Raw genomic sequence first — 17,919 nt, 5'->3', positions numbered from 1 at the left:
GACGTCTCGTCTTGCCTTGTGTCCTCGTGCTGTCCCAACCGGGTGGTGAGGATAACGGCTTCTGAGTCCTTCCGATAACGGCTGTGACTCACAGCCCTTCCGTCGGACCACCGAGCCTGAGGGTGGCACGGGGCACCCAACACAGCCAGGATGCACCTAACTTCAAAAGACACTTCCGTCCACGAACGTGACCTCGGAGCCGGATGCCAGTGGGGCTCGGCCACGGGACGCCCCCTGAACTTCACTGCTTTTCCCGGGCCGCCACCTGAACCCGGTGGCCCTCCTCGGCTTCTCGAGCTTGTGCATTTGCATCTGTCTTCGTACTTCTTTGCCGTTTCCTTAGATTAAGTATCTAATGCCCCTACCGGACGGTGAGCTGTCTGCGGGCAGAGGGTGCAGCGTCATCGCTTCTGCATTCCCAACATTCCGCACATTCCCGCCACCCTGGAAACGTCAATCTCCAACTGACCGCGGAACGCGGACCGGGCCACTCGCCCTCCGCAAAACAATGGCGCTTCAGCACACTTTACTTAGCTTTAATGGAATTTTTGGGGGGACGGTTTTTCTCTCTAAATAATTCCCATAAGTATCATTTCAATTGCTCGTATGGACTCATCGCAGACTGTCAGGGAGGAAAGAAAGGCTCCAGTTAACCTCGCAAAAAGGGTATGCAATTCACTCTCGACAGCTGTCGGCGCCCTACGCGAGACCCCCTCGGCCCCTGGTCCCACGCCTTTAGTAGCAAAGTGTGTGACACAAGATGCAGCTAAGAGAGTCAAGGAGCCGTGTGAGTGTGACGGAGTCGCGGCTCCCCCGAATGCCGCCACGGTTCCGGGCCCCAGGACCAGGCTCCATGCGAAAGGCCGTACGGCGGTCAAGGAGCTGGCCGTGATGCCAGGCGCTGCGTTTACGAGCTATGTGGCCTTGGAAAAGGATCGCCCTTTTCTCAAATGTAACAACGAGAGGGCCGCAGGGGGTGAGGTCGGCTAAGGTACGGAAAGAACTTACAAGGGTGCCCGGTGCCCAGTAAGTGATGCACGCCCTGCGTCTGGTTACGAGGACGATCGTTGTATTTTCAAATTTCATTCAAGCAACTGACTCCACACCAAGCCTACATCTACCGAACACCCACCAAATGGCAGCGATGCAAGTGCAGGGCGAGCACTGAACAAGCAGGGACCGGAGCTACGCGCGAGCAGGGCCAAACCTTTTCAGACAGGCTCGACTTGATCACCGTCAGGAGTCTGTAAATGTACGTAGGTTCAAAAGCAGCTCCAGGGCGGATATCCCTCACGATTTTATCCCCAAGAGCTGCAACGGAACAGGACACAGATTCTCGTCACTAAAACAGAGTCTTAACACGGTGAAAGGCAACATCACCGGGGCGCCCCGCCCCCGCCCCCCCCCCCGCCCCCCCCGCGACGCTGAGAACAGCACAGGTGTAGTGCCGGCTATTTTAAAAACCTTTTCTTTCCGACAAGACTGAACGCATGAAATTTAGCCACCTGCCTCCCCAGCCGTCTGTACATAATGGCATCGGGAGGCCTCGCCGCTACTCACCTTGTCTGGGTTTTGGAGGTACTGGCATATTAGTAAACTCATTCATTAGCCGAACACTAAACACGGGGGAGAAAAAGTTTAGTACATTTTTGTAAAAGACATCCTTTCACTAGAGAGTCTCGATGGCTACTCAGAATATCAGTTAGTAGTGAAGGTGGCAAGTTTTTGGTAACCGATGCCAGAGCGGTGAGTGAGTTCTTCCACCTTTTCTATGTAAGCTTCCGCAAGATCTTCAGGGGCACACACTGGCAAGCACTAAACTGACATAAACAAATCTGAGGAACACAGGCAGTGCTCCAATTCCATTTCTGGTTAGCTTCCACATAAAAACACAAGCAGTGAATTTTAAAAAATAAAAACATTAAAGGACTCGACTGCAAGAAAGTAAGTACGTTGCAAACTCTTTGAATTTGAATTATCAGAGGCGAAACGATCCAGCCCCTGAACACATCTGGAGGCCCCTTACTTACAAGCTATCTATCATGGGTGTCGACGTACAAGGCCTTTGCACTTTCGAATACAGAGGGATGAACTTCATCAGGTGATACATTGGAGGGCAGGCGACCAGTGCCTGCAGCGTCTAAGGAGTGGCAGTAAGGAAGCGTAAAGGAAATGAAACAGACACTCCAAACTTCTGAAAGGCACGTTAAACACAAAGCATGTAAAACTAAGCCAAGGACACTGAAAGACTTACGTATGTAAACTTTCAAGGAATCGACCAAATAACCGTAAGGACAACTGCCTTGCGATTTCCATGTAAGGCCTTACTCCGCAGTCAGCAGTTTACATACAAAAACTTGATTCGACCAAGATGTAGCAATTACAACAATGTTTCCAGCTGTCAGTGGACGTGCTACCCTATTACTGGAGGCCATGCTAATGAAAATAAAATTGGCCTCATTCTGTCACTCACCGGTCAACAAATTATCTTTTTGGGGGGCAGGAAGAACTCCTATCTTCTAAGCAAGGTAGGCAGACTAAGTAAGGAACCAAGTTTTCGGATTCAAAGTTTAAGGCAGAAGCCCCACGGCAGCTGAACTAAGTCAAATGCACCAGAGGAAGAGAACGCTGCGGTCCGCGGGCCTTGGAGACAGCATGTGAGAAGGATACAGCATTAATGTAGCACCAGTTTCCTTTATTGATCAGCCCCCGGGGTTGCAATGACACTGGTTTATGTATTAGGGTCACATTCTCCAGTAACTCTGAAAGAGTGAAGAAGCATATTTAAGAAGTTAGCGACATCCAGTAAATAACTAAATTCCTACACTCTGGAGAAGCGTTAAAAACCCCCTCGAGAAAGCACATATGCAAGGAAAAGGCACACTGTGTTGAAGCTTCACGGGGCCCAATATGGTGTGCAGTAACCAACGATTTAAAGTTTTTAAAAATACTCTCCCCCCAACACTAAGTTTGTTTATCTTTCCGTGGGGATCCAACCAGGGAGCAGAGAACTATTTTAACAAGAAACAGAAACGGCTGAACTCCATGGGTTAGAGCGAACGGACCTGAGACACACCGGCTCTTCCCCGCACGCTGACAGCGAGGCAGGCCCCGCCGACAGCACAGTCCCTCGAACGCCAGCTACGGAGGAGTTCGAGTGCAGACGGGAGCCTCATCCGGGGGAAGCCCCGACAACTGCCAGGGCACCCCACGCACCTCAACGGTGGGCGACCCGTCACCGTCCAGGGAGGGGCGACACTCCTCTCTGAGACAGCGGTCTCACGTCTCACGTAGCGCACTTCTACTCCCCACACAGGGCGTGTGCCTGAACGCCCTGGCTCCAGGCGGAAACACACCTCTCGGCAGAGTCACCCCGACGTCACTCTTCTCTACGGTCGGCAGGCAGACGGGACTGCCACCTTCACAGAACGCTCGAGTGGTGCGATGAGACGCTTTCGGTAATTTTTTTCAGTAAAGTTTGACAGCAAGACAAAGTCTCCCCATGTCCCGTTACGAATCTGGGAGCAGCGAAGCCACAAGTCAAGGACACCTTTTACCCAGGCAAGCGCTCGACCACGTGCACTGAACCCTCAGCAAACCCAGAGGAGCCGCACCGTCCCCCTTTCACCAGGAAGGAGACGGAGTCCCTACACCCGCACCAGCCGGCCTGTGTCACTCGGGAGCTACGCGTGCCTGAAAGCCACGATCTGTAGCCACACCGCTTCCTTTTAAATCGCGTCCCAGAAAAGAAAAAGGGAGTGGGCGTACGTGTGATGTCAGCGCCCATCCAAGGCATCCAACAAAAGCAAGCTTTTTAATTCTACACCGCAGCTGGACTGGCAGGTCTCAGACTTGAGCTTTAAATGAGGAAATTAATTTGCACAGCTCTAACGTCCGCACACACCTCTCCCTTCCCTCCTGGGACGGTAAATGCCCTCTTCCCTCTAACTGACGAAGCACAGTGAATGATTTTTCCATTTACAAAAAGTAAAGCGTCACAGGCTCCAGAAGACCTGCTGGGACCTGTTCAACGAGTACAGCTCTCCGCTCTCTCTCCCACCACGGGCGCAGCGCTGGGCGTCCGTGAGGACCGCACCAGGTACAGAGCTAAGCCACGCGCGACAGGTGACGCCTCCCGGCAGAGACGGGACAGGGCGTGTGACAAGACGCTGTGCTGCGGGGCTCAGCTGTACCGTTCGTTACTGTGCTCACACCCCTGTCAGGGGGCCACCGCTATCCTGGCTCACGTCACAGGAGAGAGAACAGAGGCCCAGAGGGTTAGGGAGCCGGCACGGCTGTGGCCTGAGCTGACGCGTCACCCGCGTCCGCACTGCCTCTCGGCAAGTACCGGGCTCCACGCCACGACCCTTTCACACAACTGTTTCAGGACTCACTTTCCCCACAGGCTTAAGATCTCCTCCTTAAAAAAGAGCTGTGCGTGTGTTTGTGGCGTATTATCACGACGGTCCATACTTGTCAACGTGTGCCCCAGAACGGCAATTATTTAACATAATTATTCCATTAAAAGATCTGTGCATTTCCAAATGGGCATCCGTCCCAGACGAACACTCTAGCAGAGGCGCGACCCCTGTGAATCTCCGCCGTACCAGCTTTACATCTATGAACAACAGTGCTGTTTCTGCCAAACCAGAAGACTTGGAATCAACCGCCTTCTTACCACCAGGACCTCGGCTAAATGACCCGCTGCCGTTCGCTGAGCCCTGCCCGGGCACCGGGTCCTGGAAGCACAGAGGTGGCTGAGAGGTGGCCCTGCTGCAGGAGAGCTTGCAGACCAGCGAAGAGGGGACAACGGGGCAGGCTGAACCGAAGGCGGGTCGGCGGACGGGATGCTCGGCCAGATCCACAGACTGGACAACCCGTCAGGCGGCAGGGGGCCGAGGACGGCAAATGGCAGCTGGCACGGCAAGGTCTCCGGCCGGGGCGATGGTGCCTCCCACCCAGAGCAGGCTTCTTGCTGTTGCATACGGTGATGAGGTCCCAAGCTCAGTTTCAGAGGTGTGGAAACGAGGTACCCAGATTACACCAGTCGGCAGTGCACTCACACCCACAGAGCAGCAAGTACCACATCTACACACACACACACACACACACACACACACACACGCCCACAGCTTGCAGCTGGCACCAGACATCCTCAGCAGGAGTGATGTGTCAGGAGCGGAGCCCTAAGCACCACCCACAGGTAAGAGGCAGCCCAAGAAGAACCTAGAAGGACGCGGGGGTTTGAATTAATAGTGGAGGCGGAAGCAGGCTCTAGGCCCCCAGGAAGGAGAGCCAGAGCGGAGCGGCCCGAAGCCTGCCTGAGGAGACAGGACTGGGGTGCTGAGGGGCTCACAGGACTGTGGAGGGAGGGAGCCAGGGAAGGACCGACTCACCGCTATGCTATGCTATGCTGGGGAAAGAAAGGAAACAGCAACCTCAATTTCTCTTGAGGATTCCAAGGAAGGAGCGGCTTCTAGGGTGGGGGGAGGGGCAAAGACAGAAGAGGGAGGTGGCTTAGCGACAGTAATTCTTGTTTAGCAAGACACGGAAGGAAAATGGAAAGAAAAGGACCAGAAGATCTGAAATTTCCCTCCCATGTTAACTGCCTTAACAGACTCAAAAACATGTTTGCAGACGGTCAAAAGTACTTCGAACTAATATCTTCTTAAATATAAAAAAAAAAAAAAAAACAACTCCACGCTCAAAAGGAAACAGGTGTGGGGCGCCTGGGTGGCTCAGTCAGTGAAGCGTCCAACTTCGGCTCAGGTCATGATCTTGAGGTTCGGGAGTTCGAGCCCCACGTCGGGCTCTGTGCTGACAGCTCAGAGCCTAGAGCCTGGAGCCTGGAGCCTGGAGCCCTCTTCGGATTCTGTGCCTCCCTCACTCTCTGCTCCTCCCCTGCTTATGTTTGTAACCGAGCCACGTGCCCAGAATAATCTGCATCCCTGCAGGCTGAAACACTCCAGCCCTGTGGAGTCAGAGAATATACCCAATTTAAAGTTGACTATCAGCTGACTTCTTTCCAACACTGATCTGGGAAGCAGCAGGTACTGGCTGGACAGAAACCTTTAGTTTCTACATCGACCCTTCCCGTTGGAACCAACGCCAGCTTCGGGCCATTGCTCTCAGTTCACTTATTTTTTAAGGGAGGAAAAAAAAAAAGGCAGTTTCACTGTTCGGCATCTACAATCTCAAATTCAAGTCTCTCAGCATCACCTAGTGGTTTGCTCAATGACTGCAAGTAACAGAACATTCCAAACAGCCATGTAGCCACAAAATGAACAGGGCAAAAACTCAAAGCACGTAATCTGGAACAAAAAGACACTCAGTACATTTACTAGAGGATGTACTGAACTAGCTTCGAGTCTTCAACATTCTTTACAAGAGCCTCTGGTACAATATTCAAACATTTGTAGATTAAGGTCTTTATGGCAGAACATACAGAGAAGAAACCATTCCAAACATTCCAGATTTTCCTTAATCATGACACTGCTATTCTAGAACGTTCTCTACAGTGGCAAGTCTTACCCAAGCTAAAATAAAGTTGCCATTCTGTCGTTAGCATCTTCCAGTGAGCCTAAACACCACTCTCGAAGGCGGGCTGACTGGAAGCAGTCTTCCCTGAAGGCATACTGCGTATCTCCGTGGCAGGAGGCGCCGTCACCCCCACCTAGTATCAGACGACCCCGTCACGCCGCTAACTGCCCTGCTGAGTCCTTCCCGTGTGGGTACCAGAGCTTCCTGGCCTCCTGGGTCCCAGCCTGATCTGGCCATCCCCACTGGTTCCAGCATCTCCTACTGGCCTCAGGCCCCACACCTCTCTGCAGATGATTGCTGTCTTTCTGCTAATAACAGCGGACATCTGTTCCTTTCATATCTTCTTCAGACAACGCTCAAGACAAGGCCAATCATCACTCACTGACCTAGAGAGTAGGTGGCACACAGAAAGTAACTATTAAGGGTAATGTGGGGGTGAACTGTAGACTAAAGTTGTTGGTTCCACTCAAGTTTGTTAGAAATGACCTGGTGGAGTTTGAGGGTCATCCTATCACACTGTTCAGAAAGCCTCCAGGCGCCCCTGCAAAGGAGACTCAAGGCACCAGTCCAGGAAGACAACCAGCAGACAACCAGAGTTCAAACCCTGACTCTGCCGCTCCATTCACTTTGCAGCCTGGAACAGAAGACTCCAGCCTCCCTTGTGGCAGAGTCGACAGGCTGCACCGTGCAAGGCCATAAGAGGTGCAGACACGAGGGCACAACAGGTCTACGGAGACACCTAGCAGGATGGCAGGCGCTGACAATCCTTATTAGAATATAAAGAACAGTGGGGCCCCTGGGTGGCTAGTGGGTGAAGCGTCCGACTTCGGCTCGGGTCACGTTCTCACTGTTCGTGGGTTCGAGCCCCACGTCGGGCTTTGTGCTGACAGCGTGGAGCCTGGAGCCTGGAGCCTGCTCCCGATTCTGGGTCTCCTTCTCTCTCTGCCCCTCCCCTGCTCGTGCTCGGTCTCTCTCTCTCTCTCAAAAATTAACAAACATTGGGGCGCCTGGGTGGCGCAGTCGGTTAAGCGTCCGACTTCAGCCAGGTCACGATCTCGCAGTCTGTGAGTTCGAGCCCCGCATCAGGCTCTGGGCTGATGGCTTGGAGCCTGTTTCCGATTCTGTGTCTCCCTCTCTCTCTGCCCCTCCCCCGTTCATGCTCTGTCTCTCTCTGTCCCAAAAATAAATAAAAAACGTTGGAAAAAAAAAAAAAATTAAAAAAAAAAAAAATTAACAAACATTAAAAAACATATGTTTTTTTTTTTTAAAAAGAAAAGAAACAACTGATGTGGGCAGGAAGACACGGAAAAAGGAAATTAATTTATGGAAAACTTTGAGCAAACCAACAAGTTTCAGTACTCCAAGAAGTTAAGTTACTGAAAATTAAGTTTTGGACATTTTGTGAATATACATCAAGTTCCATTTAAAAAGAAATGAAAGTTTGTAAAAAAATTAAAATTAAGTATCTCCTCGGGGCGCCTGGGCGGCTAGGTGGGCTAAATGTCCAACTCTTGGTCTCAGCTCAGGTTGTGATTTCACGTTTTGTGGGTTTGAGCCCCGCGTCAGGCTCTGAGCCGACAGTGCAGGGCCTGCTTGGGATTCTCTTTCTCTCCTCCTCTCTCTGCCCCTCCCCCGCTCACTCTCTTTCTCTCTCAAAATGAATACACTTAAAAAAAGAAAAAGATGAAATTTCTTCTCATCTGGAACTTCTCTTAAGAAACACACATCCAAACGATGTAAACGTTTGGTTCTGCAGCACCTGCCACTGGGCCCGCCCCCCTCAACAGCTGCAGAGACCACAACCGGGCGGAACACAGACAGACACCTGTGATGCGCTCCTCCTCTCCCTCCCGGCGACACACACGTGCAAAGATCCTAACTCCTCTCAAGGGTCATCTGTCACTATTACTGAATCCTGCCACTTGTAACTCAAGTCAATTCTTCTTGACTTGCAGACAAGCCAGTAGGAATCTGGCTTTGGCCTAACTCTCGGCTCCATTTAGTTCAGTTTCTTTTATAACATCACCAATTCCATTCACTATTGTATTCCTATCCTGAAGTCCAATAAGCACTCTAACAATTTCTGAGGTCAACAAAATTAAAACCAGGAAGGGCGGAGCCAAAGGACAAAAGGCAGGGTACTTCCTGAGGCTGAAACTTGCAGTGGAACCCCCGAATCCAAGTCATCACTGTTGGTTCTCTATTTTACCTTTTAAGGCAAATAATCACAAGTTAACTGGACCGACAAACCTCCCCCGGAGGCCTTCCTTCCAGTTCATTATTGTCAGTGTAATTTACTACTCAGATCCACCCAGACAGCAGCTGTAGGAAGCTGGCCTCCTCAATCCACCCTTCGCACCGGGCTGGGGGACCGCCCCACGCAACGCTGACTCGAATGGCGCAGAATGCCAGAATGATCCATACCACACACAAGGTCCGAAGTGCCTTCGCTTCTGTACCGGCTTAAACATTAAATGGCCGGATTAAAATTAACTTTTCTTATGAAATCTGCTGACACACGGAAAAACTGAGTGGTTAACAGCCTTTCTTGTATTTGAAGACATACACAGTGGCTCACGTAAACTGCCACAAATCATTCCAATGAAATGATTTACAAACCCGGAGGCAACACTTGCACTGTAAACTTTTAAGTCAATAAAAAGCAGGATTATTTTTGTATATATTTTAGGCATCAAATTTTGTTTTCCTAAAATTAGGATTTAGAGGTCACGGTACCTTTTAAAATCTGTGAAAATGCAGGGCAGAGAACTTTCCTGGATTCTTACGGCCCAGTAACTGGCCTGTAATCAACATTCTGATGCTGACCTGCTTTTTCTGTCACCTTCCTAAACTGTCCAGAGCATCCTGTAAGTGTTTCCCTTTCCCTCATCGCATCACTTTGGAAGGACACAAGCTCTCTCGGGTTACCAAATCAGGAGCAGGACAGCAAAGTGACCAAAACGTACCACTATCCGTTGGCTGCACAGACCAACGCACGCTCTGTAAGTAAGTGGAGGGGGGTCTCGATTTAGCTCTGTAAGAGAGAGACGCGGCCCAAATACCAGCAGGACCATAAACACAGTGACTCAGAAAGGGACCGGACGCTCCGTCCACAAGCATGACTCCGCCAAACCGGTGCTGGTACCTTTTATGCTACATTATGCTACAGTATCACGACCTCCACTGCTCTGGAAAAGCTGAAGAGGAAAACAAAATATTTAAGAAATCATCCCCCTAAGAAAAGTATAAATAAATATGGTTTATAAGCCACCAAAATGATCGATCACAAGGTATGTACTTGTTTACATATTTGAAATAAATACGGACACCGGAATTCATTTTTCTGAGCAGATCCAGCTTGTAATGATTCTGCTGCTGTCTCCAGGAACAAATTTTAGGTATAAAGCCACTGTGCGCTTCCATACATTAATAGGTTCTGACTAAAACTCATAATAAACGGTAGCATTAGGGACTTCAATTTCTTCACCAGACAGGTGTATTTTTAGAGCTGTCAAGGACTTCAGTTTACTTTGCTCTTTCCCCCTGGAATTTTAATTCATTTTATTTGGGTTTCAGCCTCGTCCCTCTCCTTGCCCACCATTATTTACACTCCTTTGAAACAAGATACACCGATGCACGATTTTAAAAGCCGACCATAAAATACAAAACAGCTCTATTTGTGACTCGAAAGCATCGGATATGATAAATGTTTCTTAGCAAAAGCCCAGAAAAGTTAAACATTCGTCACAACACACAGGGAATCCCTGTACTACCTGTGTGTCCCCCACACTTACTCTTAAACGTGGACAGGTCTACGGCTCGGTAACCACTTTCAAATACAGGCTAAGATTTTCAAGTTTCTTTTCCTCACCTCCTGGTTCAGCTGTTACTACTGAAAAGTGGCAAATATCCCCTCTCAGACTGCAACAAGCAGGCACTGCCACAGAACTCCCCCCCAAGCCCATGCAGGCCCCTGCTCCCTGCAGGCTGGAGGAAAGCACTCTGGGGGTCAGCCCAAGTGCTCTTCCCTTCCAACTCCTGGAATAAGAGTTTCTACTTGAGTTCCCACCAATGCAACAAAACGTGGACAACCTACACCAAGAAGGTGAGAGCAGAACCCGCTAACATAACGGATCAACACGTACAAGTAGTCGAGAGCTGGCTGTATTTCGGGTCAAAATGCCTTATGTGGTGTTCTTATTGTTTACAGTTGGTTTATCTTCCTAATTTGTATCTCATTGGTGGTTACACAAAAATTAGTTGGCATTTATTAACCACAGACTTAATGACAGGGCAGAGGATCCAGAAATGTGGACATCCAAACTAAATGAACTTGGGATTTAAAAAAAAAAAAAAAATCAAATGTGGATACTGATTATTCTAAGAATTCAAAACAGAAAAAACTTCATATCTGAACTATTTCCCTCTCCCTGTTGACCAAAAGTTAATAAATACAATAATCAACATAAAAATTACTCTCTTAGTAGAACCAGTTAGATGCTAATGCTAATTCTGGGATAACCATCATCAACAGATCTTTTAACGGAACTAGAGTCTCTCTCAGTTAAATGCTGCTTAAAATAAGTGGGCCTACGCTTAAAAACCTGCCCATTCGAGCGAAGTCTGTGGCAGTGATCTTACTCGTAACAAACTGAATTCATTTCACCGTCTTACAAAGTAAACGTCTACACAGGAGCCTATAACAAAGAGGAAGAGATTGCAAACAATACCACTTTGCCTAAGCTGTGCGTGGTCCCAGGAGTTTAGTGTTGCTGCTACAGGAAGCAATACTCAAAACTACTTTCTATATTTCTAAGCAGCAATTTCTAAGTCTCTCTAAGACTCAATAAAAAGTCTCAAAAGAATAAAGTATCTTTTTTTTTTTTAAGTTTATTCATTTTTGAGAGACAGAGAGAGACAGAGCGCAAGTGGGAGAGAAGCAGACAGAGGGAGACCAGAATCCGAAGCAGGCTCCAGGCTCCAAGCTGTCAGCAGAGAACCCGACGTGGGGCTCAAACTCACAAACCGCGAGATCATGACCTGAGCCGAAGTCCGATGCTCAATTGACTGAGCCACCCAGGCGCCCCGAGACAGCTTTTTTTAAGTCCGCTAGCGGGACGAGAACCTGAAGAGCTGGCGACTGAACTTCTCAGGACAGAGAAACCTGAAGAAATACGTTGGCTTCTTAGCTATGTATAAACATAGACAGCCCCTGCATTTCTGATTCTTAGTAAATTCGCCCTTTGAGCCTGAACCCTCAAAAAAAAAATCATCAACTTTGTCCCAAATTGCTGCAGTTTTTCTTTTCCTGTCAAGAGCTGACCATCACGTGCTACAACAAACTAAAATCCACGTCCTCAATCCAAAACAGACGACAAAAGAAAACCACCCCCGCCAGGGTGCCTGGGTGGCTCAGTCAGTTGAGCAGCCGACTTTGGCTCAGGTCGTGATCTCACAGTTCGTTCGTGGGCTCAACCGCCGTGTCAGGCTCTGTGCTGACAGCTCAGAGCCTGGAGCCTGCTTTGGATTCTATGTCTGTCTCTCTCTCTGTCTGCCCCTCACCCCCCTCGCGCTCTGTCTCTCTCCCTCTCTCAAAAATAAGTAATAGGGGCGCCTGGGTGGCGCAGTCGGTTAAGCGTCCGACTTCAGCCAGGTCACAATCTCGCGGTCCGTGAGTTCGAGCCCCGCGTCAGGCTCTGGGCTGATGGCTCGGAGCCTGGAGCCTGTTTCCGATTCTGTGTCTCCCTCTCTCTCTGCCCCTACCCCGTTCATGCTCTGTCTCTCTCTCTGTCCCAAAAAAAAAAAAAAAAAAAAAAAAAAAAAGTTGAAAAAAAAAAAATAAACATTAAAAAAATTAAAAAAAAGAAAAAACCCCAAATGCTTTCTAATATCCTAAGAAAGAACAGAACAGAAACAGTGCAAAGTTCAGTCCACATCAAGGATTCCACAGCAAAGTGTGCAGGAGCTGTGACACACGTACACGTCCATTCACTCACACGATGGAGAATTACTGGATCAAAAGGCAAGAAAGTGGAAATGTAACCTGGCAGCCGAAAAGGACTGGTAATAGACATGGACTGTTCACTTAACACAAAGGTATGAGCACCCACCCCCCCCACCCCCCCACCCCCGTCCCTGGCCCTGTGCTTAGATATCCTTTTACGTCTAGACAGGTAACGATTAAGGCACGGCCATTCTCGAGAAATTCCTAGTAACACACAGGTCAGGGCCTGCTGCTGCGGGCAACCGTCAGCCCAGACAGCCTCAAAGGTCCTCACCCGGAGCGAAGGAGCCCTGCTCCCATCTCCACTCTCCACCTGTGTCTCTTGAACTATACCTGCAATCTTTATGGCTACGGGATCCTCTGAAACTGGAACAAGCCCTTCTTTGACTTCGACCTGCTTTTCAGAGACCAGGGGGGACGTGGCGGGAGGGGAATACTTAGTTTCCACGGAAGCCACGGGTGAGGAGGAAGAGGGCTTAGAATCATGAAAAAGACTGGCCCACGACTTAGGCTGGCTGGCGGGAGCGGCGCCCGCCACAGAGGCCGGGGCATCGGCAGCAGGGGCAGTGCTCTCGGCTTTAGCAGCGTCCGAGTCCGGGCTTTCCACGGTGTGCAACTCAACCCCGTTGGCAGCTGAGCCCTCGCCAGAGGATTCAAGTATCCGTCCATTAGCAACGGCAAGGTTTTCAGTAGTGTGAGTCCCCGGGTAAGGCTGAGCCACCGCTGTCCTCAACAGGCTGTCCCTGCCGGCCTCTGCGGGGAGGCAGGACTGTTCCAAGTCAGCCCCGTGGCAGCTCCCGGGCCGCCCTGCAGTCCTCGCATCGCCGTCGAGGGCTCCAGGGAAAGGCCCGCCGGACACAGCGTCGCTGACGAAGTCCGTGGAACCCTGAGGGCTGCCGCAAGTCCTGGGTGTCCCCAGTGGGGGCGCCGCGCCCGCTAACTCCACATCCTCCGAGCCTACGCTGTTCGGGACCGCTGGGTTGGCGTGGCCATTGACCAGGGCGTCTGTGGGAATACTCCCCTCACCGCCATCTTTCAAGTAACTGTAATATCCCGGTGGACGTTTTTTCTTCTTTTTACGCTCCCTCTGTCCGAGACCACCCGCGACACCGTCGTTTTCTAGAACTTCCACCTCCACGCTAGAGCTGCCGTCCAGAGCAAGGGCAGAGCCTGGGTACTGGCAGTCCACGGAGCTGTAGGCCGCTTCTTTATCTATGTCATCAGGGATCTTTTTGGAAGTTGTGCAACTGAGGATAAATTCAGGGGCCTGAGGATTCAATGTGCTTGAAATACTGTAGTTGGGAGTTCTCGGCAAAGTGTCGTTAGGTTCAATTACTTCATTAACACCAAACTCAATTCTCTGATATTCTTGTCCTGTTTAGAAAGACAAGGATCAGCGAATATCCCATTAGTTGAGAACACGGCTTATAGACGTCTCAAAAATTATTTTCTTTTTGAAACTGAACCCTTAAAGTCTTCTTCTAATTAACAAAGCTATGACATTTTATTTCTGTGCCAAAAAATCTGCTGAAAATAAGTAACTATGAAATTTTATTTAATTTAGAGATATGAAAAAGAGAAGCCTGTATTTATTTTCCACTTTCAGGGGAGCCACGGGAGACTTCCAGAAGGCAGAAATTTAAATGAGATTATAATAGAAAGCAAGTAATATTTTGCCTGTCTAAAAACACCCCTCAGTGAAATATGACTTTATTGGCTTGCTTTCTGGGGTATATGTATTTTGGACAACTTAATTAAAAAAAAAAAATCATGACAACTAACTTAGGGACTTGAAGTCACTGCTGTATTTAGGACTTCTCTAATTAGTGTAATTTAATAATTCAGAAAATATAAACTACACCAGAATTAATCCTCTACATAAAAGCGCACTTCAGAGGTGCTCCTTACAACTACCCGTCTCCTCGGCACGCCTGGGTGGCTCAGTCGGTTAAGCATGTGACTTCGGCTCAGGTCACGATCTCGCAGTTTGTGAGTTCAAGCCCCACACTGGGCTCCGTGCTGATAGCCCAGAGCCTGGAGCCTGCTTCGGATTCTGTGTCTCCCTCTCTCTCTGCCCCTTCCCTGCTCATGCTCCGTCTCTCTCTCTCTCTCTCAAAAAATGAATAAACATTAAAAAAATAAAATAACAAAACAATCACCCGTCTCCTGATCTCCTCCACTGACAACCTTAACTGAAGTCTGAAAATGGCTTTGCATGAATGCATGTAAATGTGCACTAAATGAATTCATAATGGATGAACTCCACGGGTGATGAAGACACTTCCAAAAATACCCAAAGACAGTTAGGACTGCAAACTTTTAGAAACTTCTTTGGGACCTTTCACTGCTTCCTGCCAACGGACAACAATCTACACGTGCCACCATTCCGAAAGGTACATTTTTCTCATAGTTTACATTTCTGAAGTTACGTTAAGTTTTAGAATCAACTGCAGCTTTCAAGAGACATCAAGCATCAGTGTCATCTTCTATCTGACGCAACAGTTCCAAATTTTGAAGTTAAGGAAAGGCCACATCCCTTCTAACTCATCTTTAATGCCTAACTGAGGATTTCTCCGAGTCTAGCCTAAGGAGCCAACTTCTCGAAACATGTATTTCTTTTTTAAATTTTTTTTTTTTTCAACGTTTTTTATTTATTTTTGGGACAGAGAGAGACAGAGCATGAATGGGGGAGGGTCAGAGAGAGAGGGAGACACAGAATCGGAAACAGGCTCCAGGCTCCGAGCCATCAGCCCAGAGCCTGACGCGGGGCTCGAACTCACGGACCGCGAGATCGTGACCTGGCTGAAGTCGGACGCTTAACCGACTGCGCCACCCAGGCGCCCCTCGAAACATGTATTTCAAAAAAACCCACCCTACCAGAAGAACTGTGCTCTACTAGAAACAACCTATGTTTCACCTCGGAAGTCTTTTAAAAAGCAGCCCCCAGGAGGCGGCAATTACGTGCAAGTTACTGGAGGGCAGGGGTGTCAACAGTCTAACTCTTCATCCGTTTAGTGATCACGCCTGGGGGGCGGGAGGGGCGAACACCTGCCCAACACCAGAAAGTTCCTGAAAAAGGAATACTAGTGATGGTTACACCTAACAGCACATTTCCATATAAAGCCACCACCATGACCACTTGAATCCTTTGGTCCTTGAACACTGATTTTTTGTTTCCTTATTTTGAAAAGAATCACTAAAGACAAGCGAACTTCTCCACCATCATACGTAGACGTAGGCCGTCCATTCTGCTTCCAGGCACCCCCTACTCTGCGGTGCTGCGAGGGGGCAATGCCGCTGCATGCACTGACACGGATGTATTTGAGGCAACGAAGAGCACGCCACACAGGGAGGCTACCCTGGGGACACTGGGGCATACTGTGAAATCTGATTATAAATTAGTATGCGTTGTGTCAGGCAGTCTGTGCAAGATTTTAGCTCCAACGGACACAGCGCCTTCCACATCTCAATCCTTGATCTTATCGGGTCCCAGAATATTCTAGAACACGATATATTTCCTTAATCTTACCATATCACAGAATATTCTAGAACATGATATGACATTTCCTTAATCTTATCGTATCACAGAACATTCTAGAACGTGATATGACATTAATGGAATCATTTCACGACGCTACGGCCACTATGAAAACATGATCCTGTCTAGGGTCTGACTGCATCACTGGAAGGCAGAGTCCTACCCGGAACAGCTCCTCCTCTTCGCCAGAACACACACCACGGACACGCGTGCGCACTGCCCCACACGGCAGAGGAGTCAGGAGAAGCCCAGTCGGGGCAGGCTGACGGACCGGTGGAAACCCGCGAAGCCAGGCTTCACACAACACAGTCGAAGCAGCGGGTGACCGGGGACCGCTCAGCGCTCAGGCTATGCAGGCAGTGGGTGGTTGGGGAAGGAAAGCAGCTCAAGCAAAACAATGACATCCTAGCAGCGTTTTGCCAAGCGTGCTCCCCGCAGCGCCCTGGGTTCCTGAACACGCCCCGCGGTCTGCAATGCTCAGGGGCCCCTACAGGTTGTCGTGCCCGCCACTGTCTAAGAACTTAAGTGGCTTGCTCAGCTCATTTCTCCAATTAGCAGAGTGGCCAGCCACGTGCAAAGTGCTTACTGTTATCACAGAGGGCTGAGTGGTGAGTAAGGCAGAGACCCTGCCCCAGGGAGTTACATTTGCCTGCAGACAGACACCTCGGAGCGAAGCTGACAGTACGGAGGGAGGGCAAGACAAGGCCTCAACGGTTTACAGAAAGAATGCTTCCAGATACACGAAAGAGCGCCCATTTCCACGAGAAGCTACGGAGGCGTCCGCGGAAGAGGCAGGACAGCTGGCTGGGAGCGGGGGGAGGGGGGCGCACACTATTTCCAGCTGTGGGAAGTGACTGAAGGAAAGGAGAGGCAGGAAAGGCACGCCGTGATGAGCCCCCGCACAGAGCCCGCTGCAGCTGCCTACGGTGGGAGGCGGAGGACGTCACCCTAAATCATTCACCCAAAGCCACACTGGGCGTTCACAACATGCCAGACACGACACCGTGCAGCTGCTGAGCACACAGACGTGGACGACCACGATCCCTGCCGCCACGGCTGCACTCAGCCCGGAAAGGGGGGTGGACTCATCACCGGACAGTGGGACAAGCGCTGGAAGAGAAACAGACGTCATGGAAACGCGAGAGAACAGAAAAGGCCTCAGGGGAAAAGGGGCCTTTAAGCTGGCCGGTCTCTAACAGCACGAGCAGGCAGCAAGGTCCCAGCTGTGTTTTCAGCAGATTAAAAGGTGGACTTGAGACAATAGAGAACAGGGGACAAGAAGCAGTAACTGAACAGAAAACAGCCTGGAAGGCGGGTATGGCGCGAGAAAGGGAAGGAGAGAGCTGGACGCTGGGAAGAGCTGGCAGGGCCTCCCGTCTCCAGCCTGCACCCCTTGGGCGGGTGGTGAGGCCGTTAACTGGACAAGAATAAAAGGAGTAACGTGAAAGGGAAAAGAACGAGACATTTTAAAGCACTGAGGAGACACCTGCAGCATGCTTACGACGTGCAGAATACACGGAGACAGACTGAAATCCAGCGGACTCGGGCAGCAGCCGCCCTGGAGGCTGGGCGGCAGGCAGGGGGGCCGGCTCCCTCCAGCTCACTTCACTCAGTCCCGTCCTGAGCCGCCACCAGAACCGCCCTTCCCCTCGCCATCTCCGAGACGCCGGCTTCTCAGCTGCTAACGTGAGACACAGTCTCTCTCTGATTTTACTGTGCAAGGTCCAGACAGTCTCTTCAAGGCGCACGTCTAGATTATAATTAAGAGCCCATGCTAACGAAGCAGGGAACCGGATCCCTGGCTCTCCAAGGAAAGGGTCAGCGTTCGCTTCTCCGA

At 50.0% G+C, this 17,919-nt stretch overlaps 1 protein-coding gene across 1 annotated transcript in view; it reads right to left on the bottom strand.

Annotated features, from left to right (window-relative positions):
- The window catches only part of USP10 (ubiquitin specific peptidase 10), a 71,160-nt gene that overhangs the window by 14,414 nt on the left and 38,827 nt on the right, over positions 1–17,919 (bottom strand). The window contains 5 exon segments of the mRNA XM_058707964.1: positions 1,208–1,311; positions 1,561–1,616; positions 2,031–2,140; positions 2,671–2,762; positions 12,878–13,918. Coding sequence (XP_058563947.1) covers positions 1,208–1,311; positions 1,561–1,616; positions 2,031–2,140; positions 2,671–2,762; positions 12,878–13,918 — 1,403 coding nt within the window.

Source organism: Neofelis nebulosa, chromosome 17, assembly GCF_028018385.1.
Source record: "Neofelis nebulosa isolate mNeoNeb1 chromosome 17, mNeoNeb1.pri, whole genome shotgun sequence".
In the NCBI taxonomy this organism is placed as follows: domain Eukaryota; kingdom Metazoa; phylum Chordata; class Mammalia; order Carnivora; family Felidae; genus Neofelis; species Neofelis nebulosa.
This window is presented reverse-complemented; position numbering and strand designations above follow the sequence as displayed.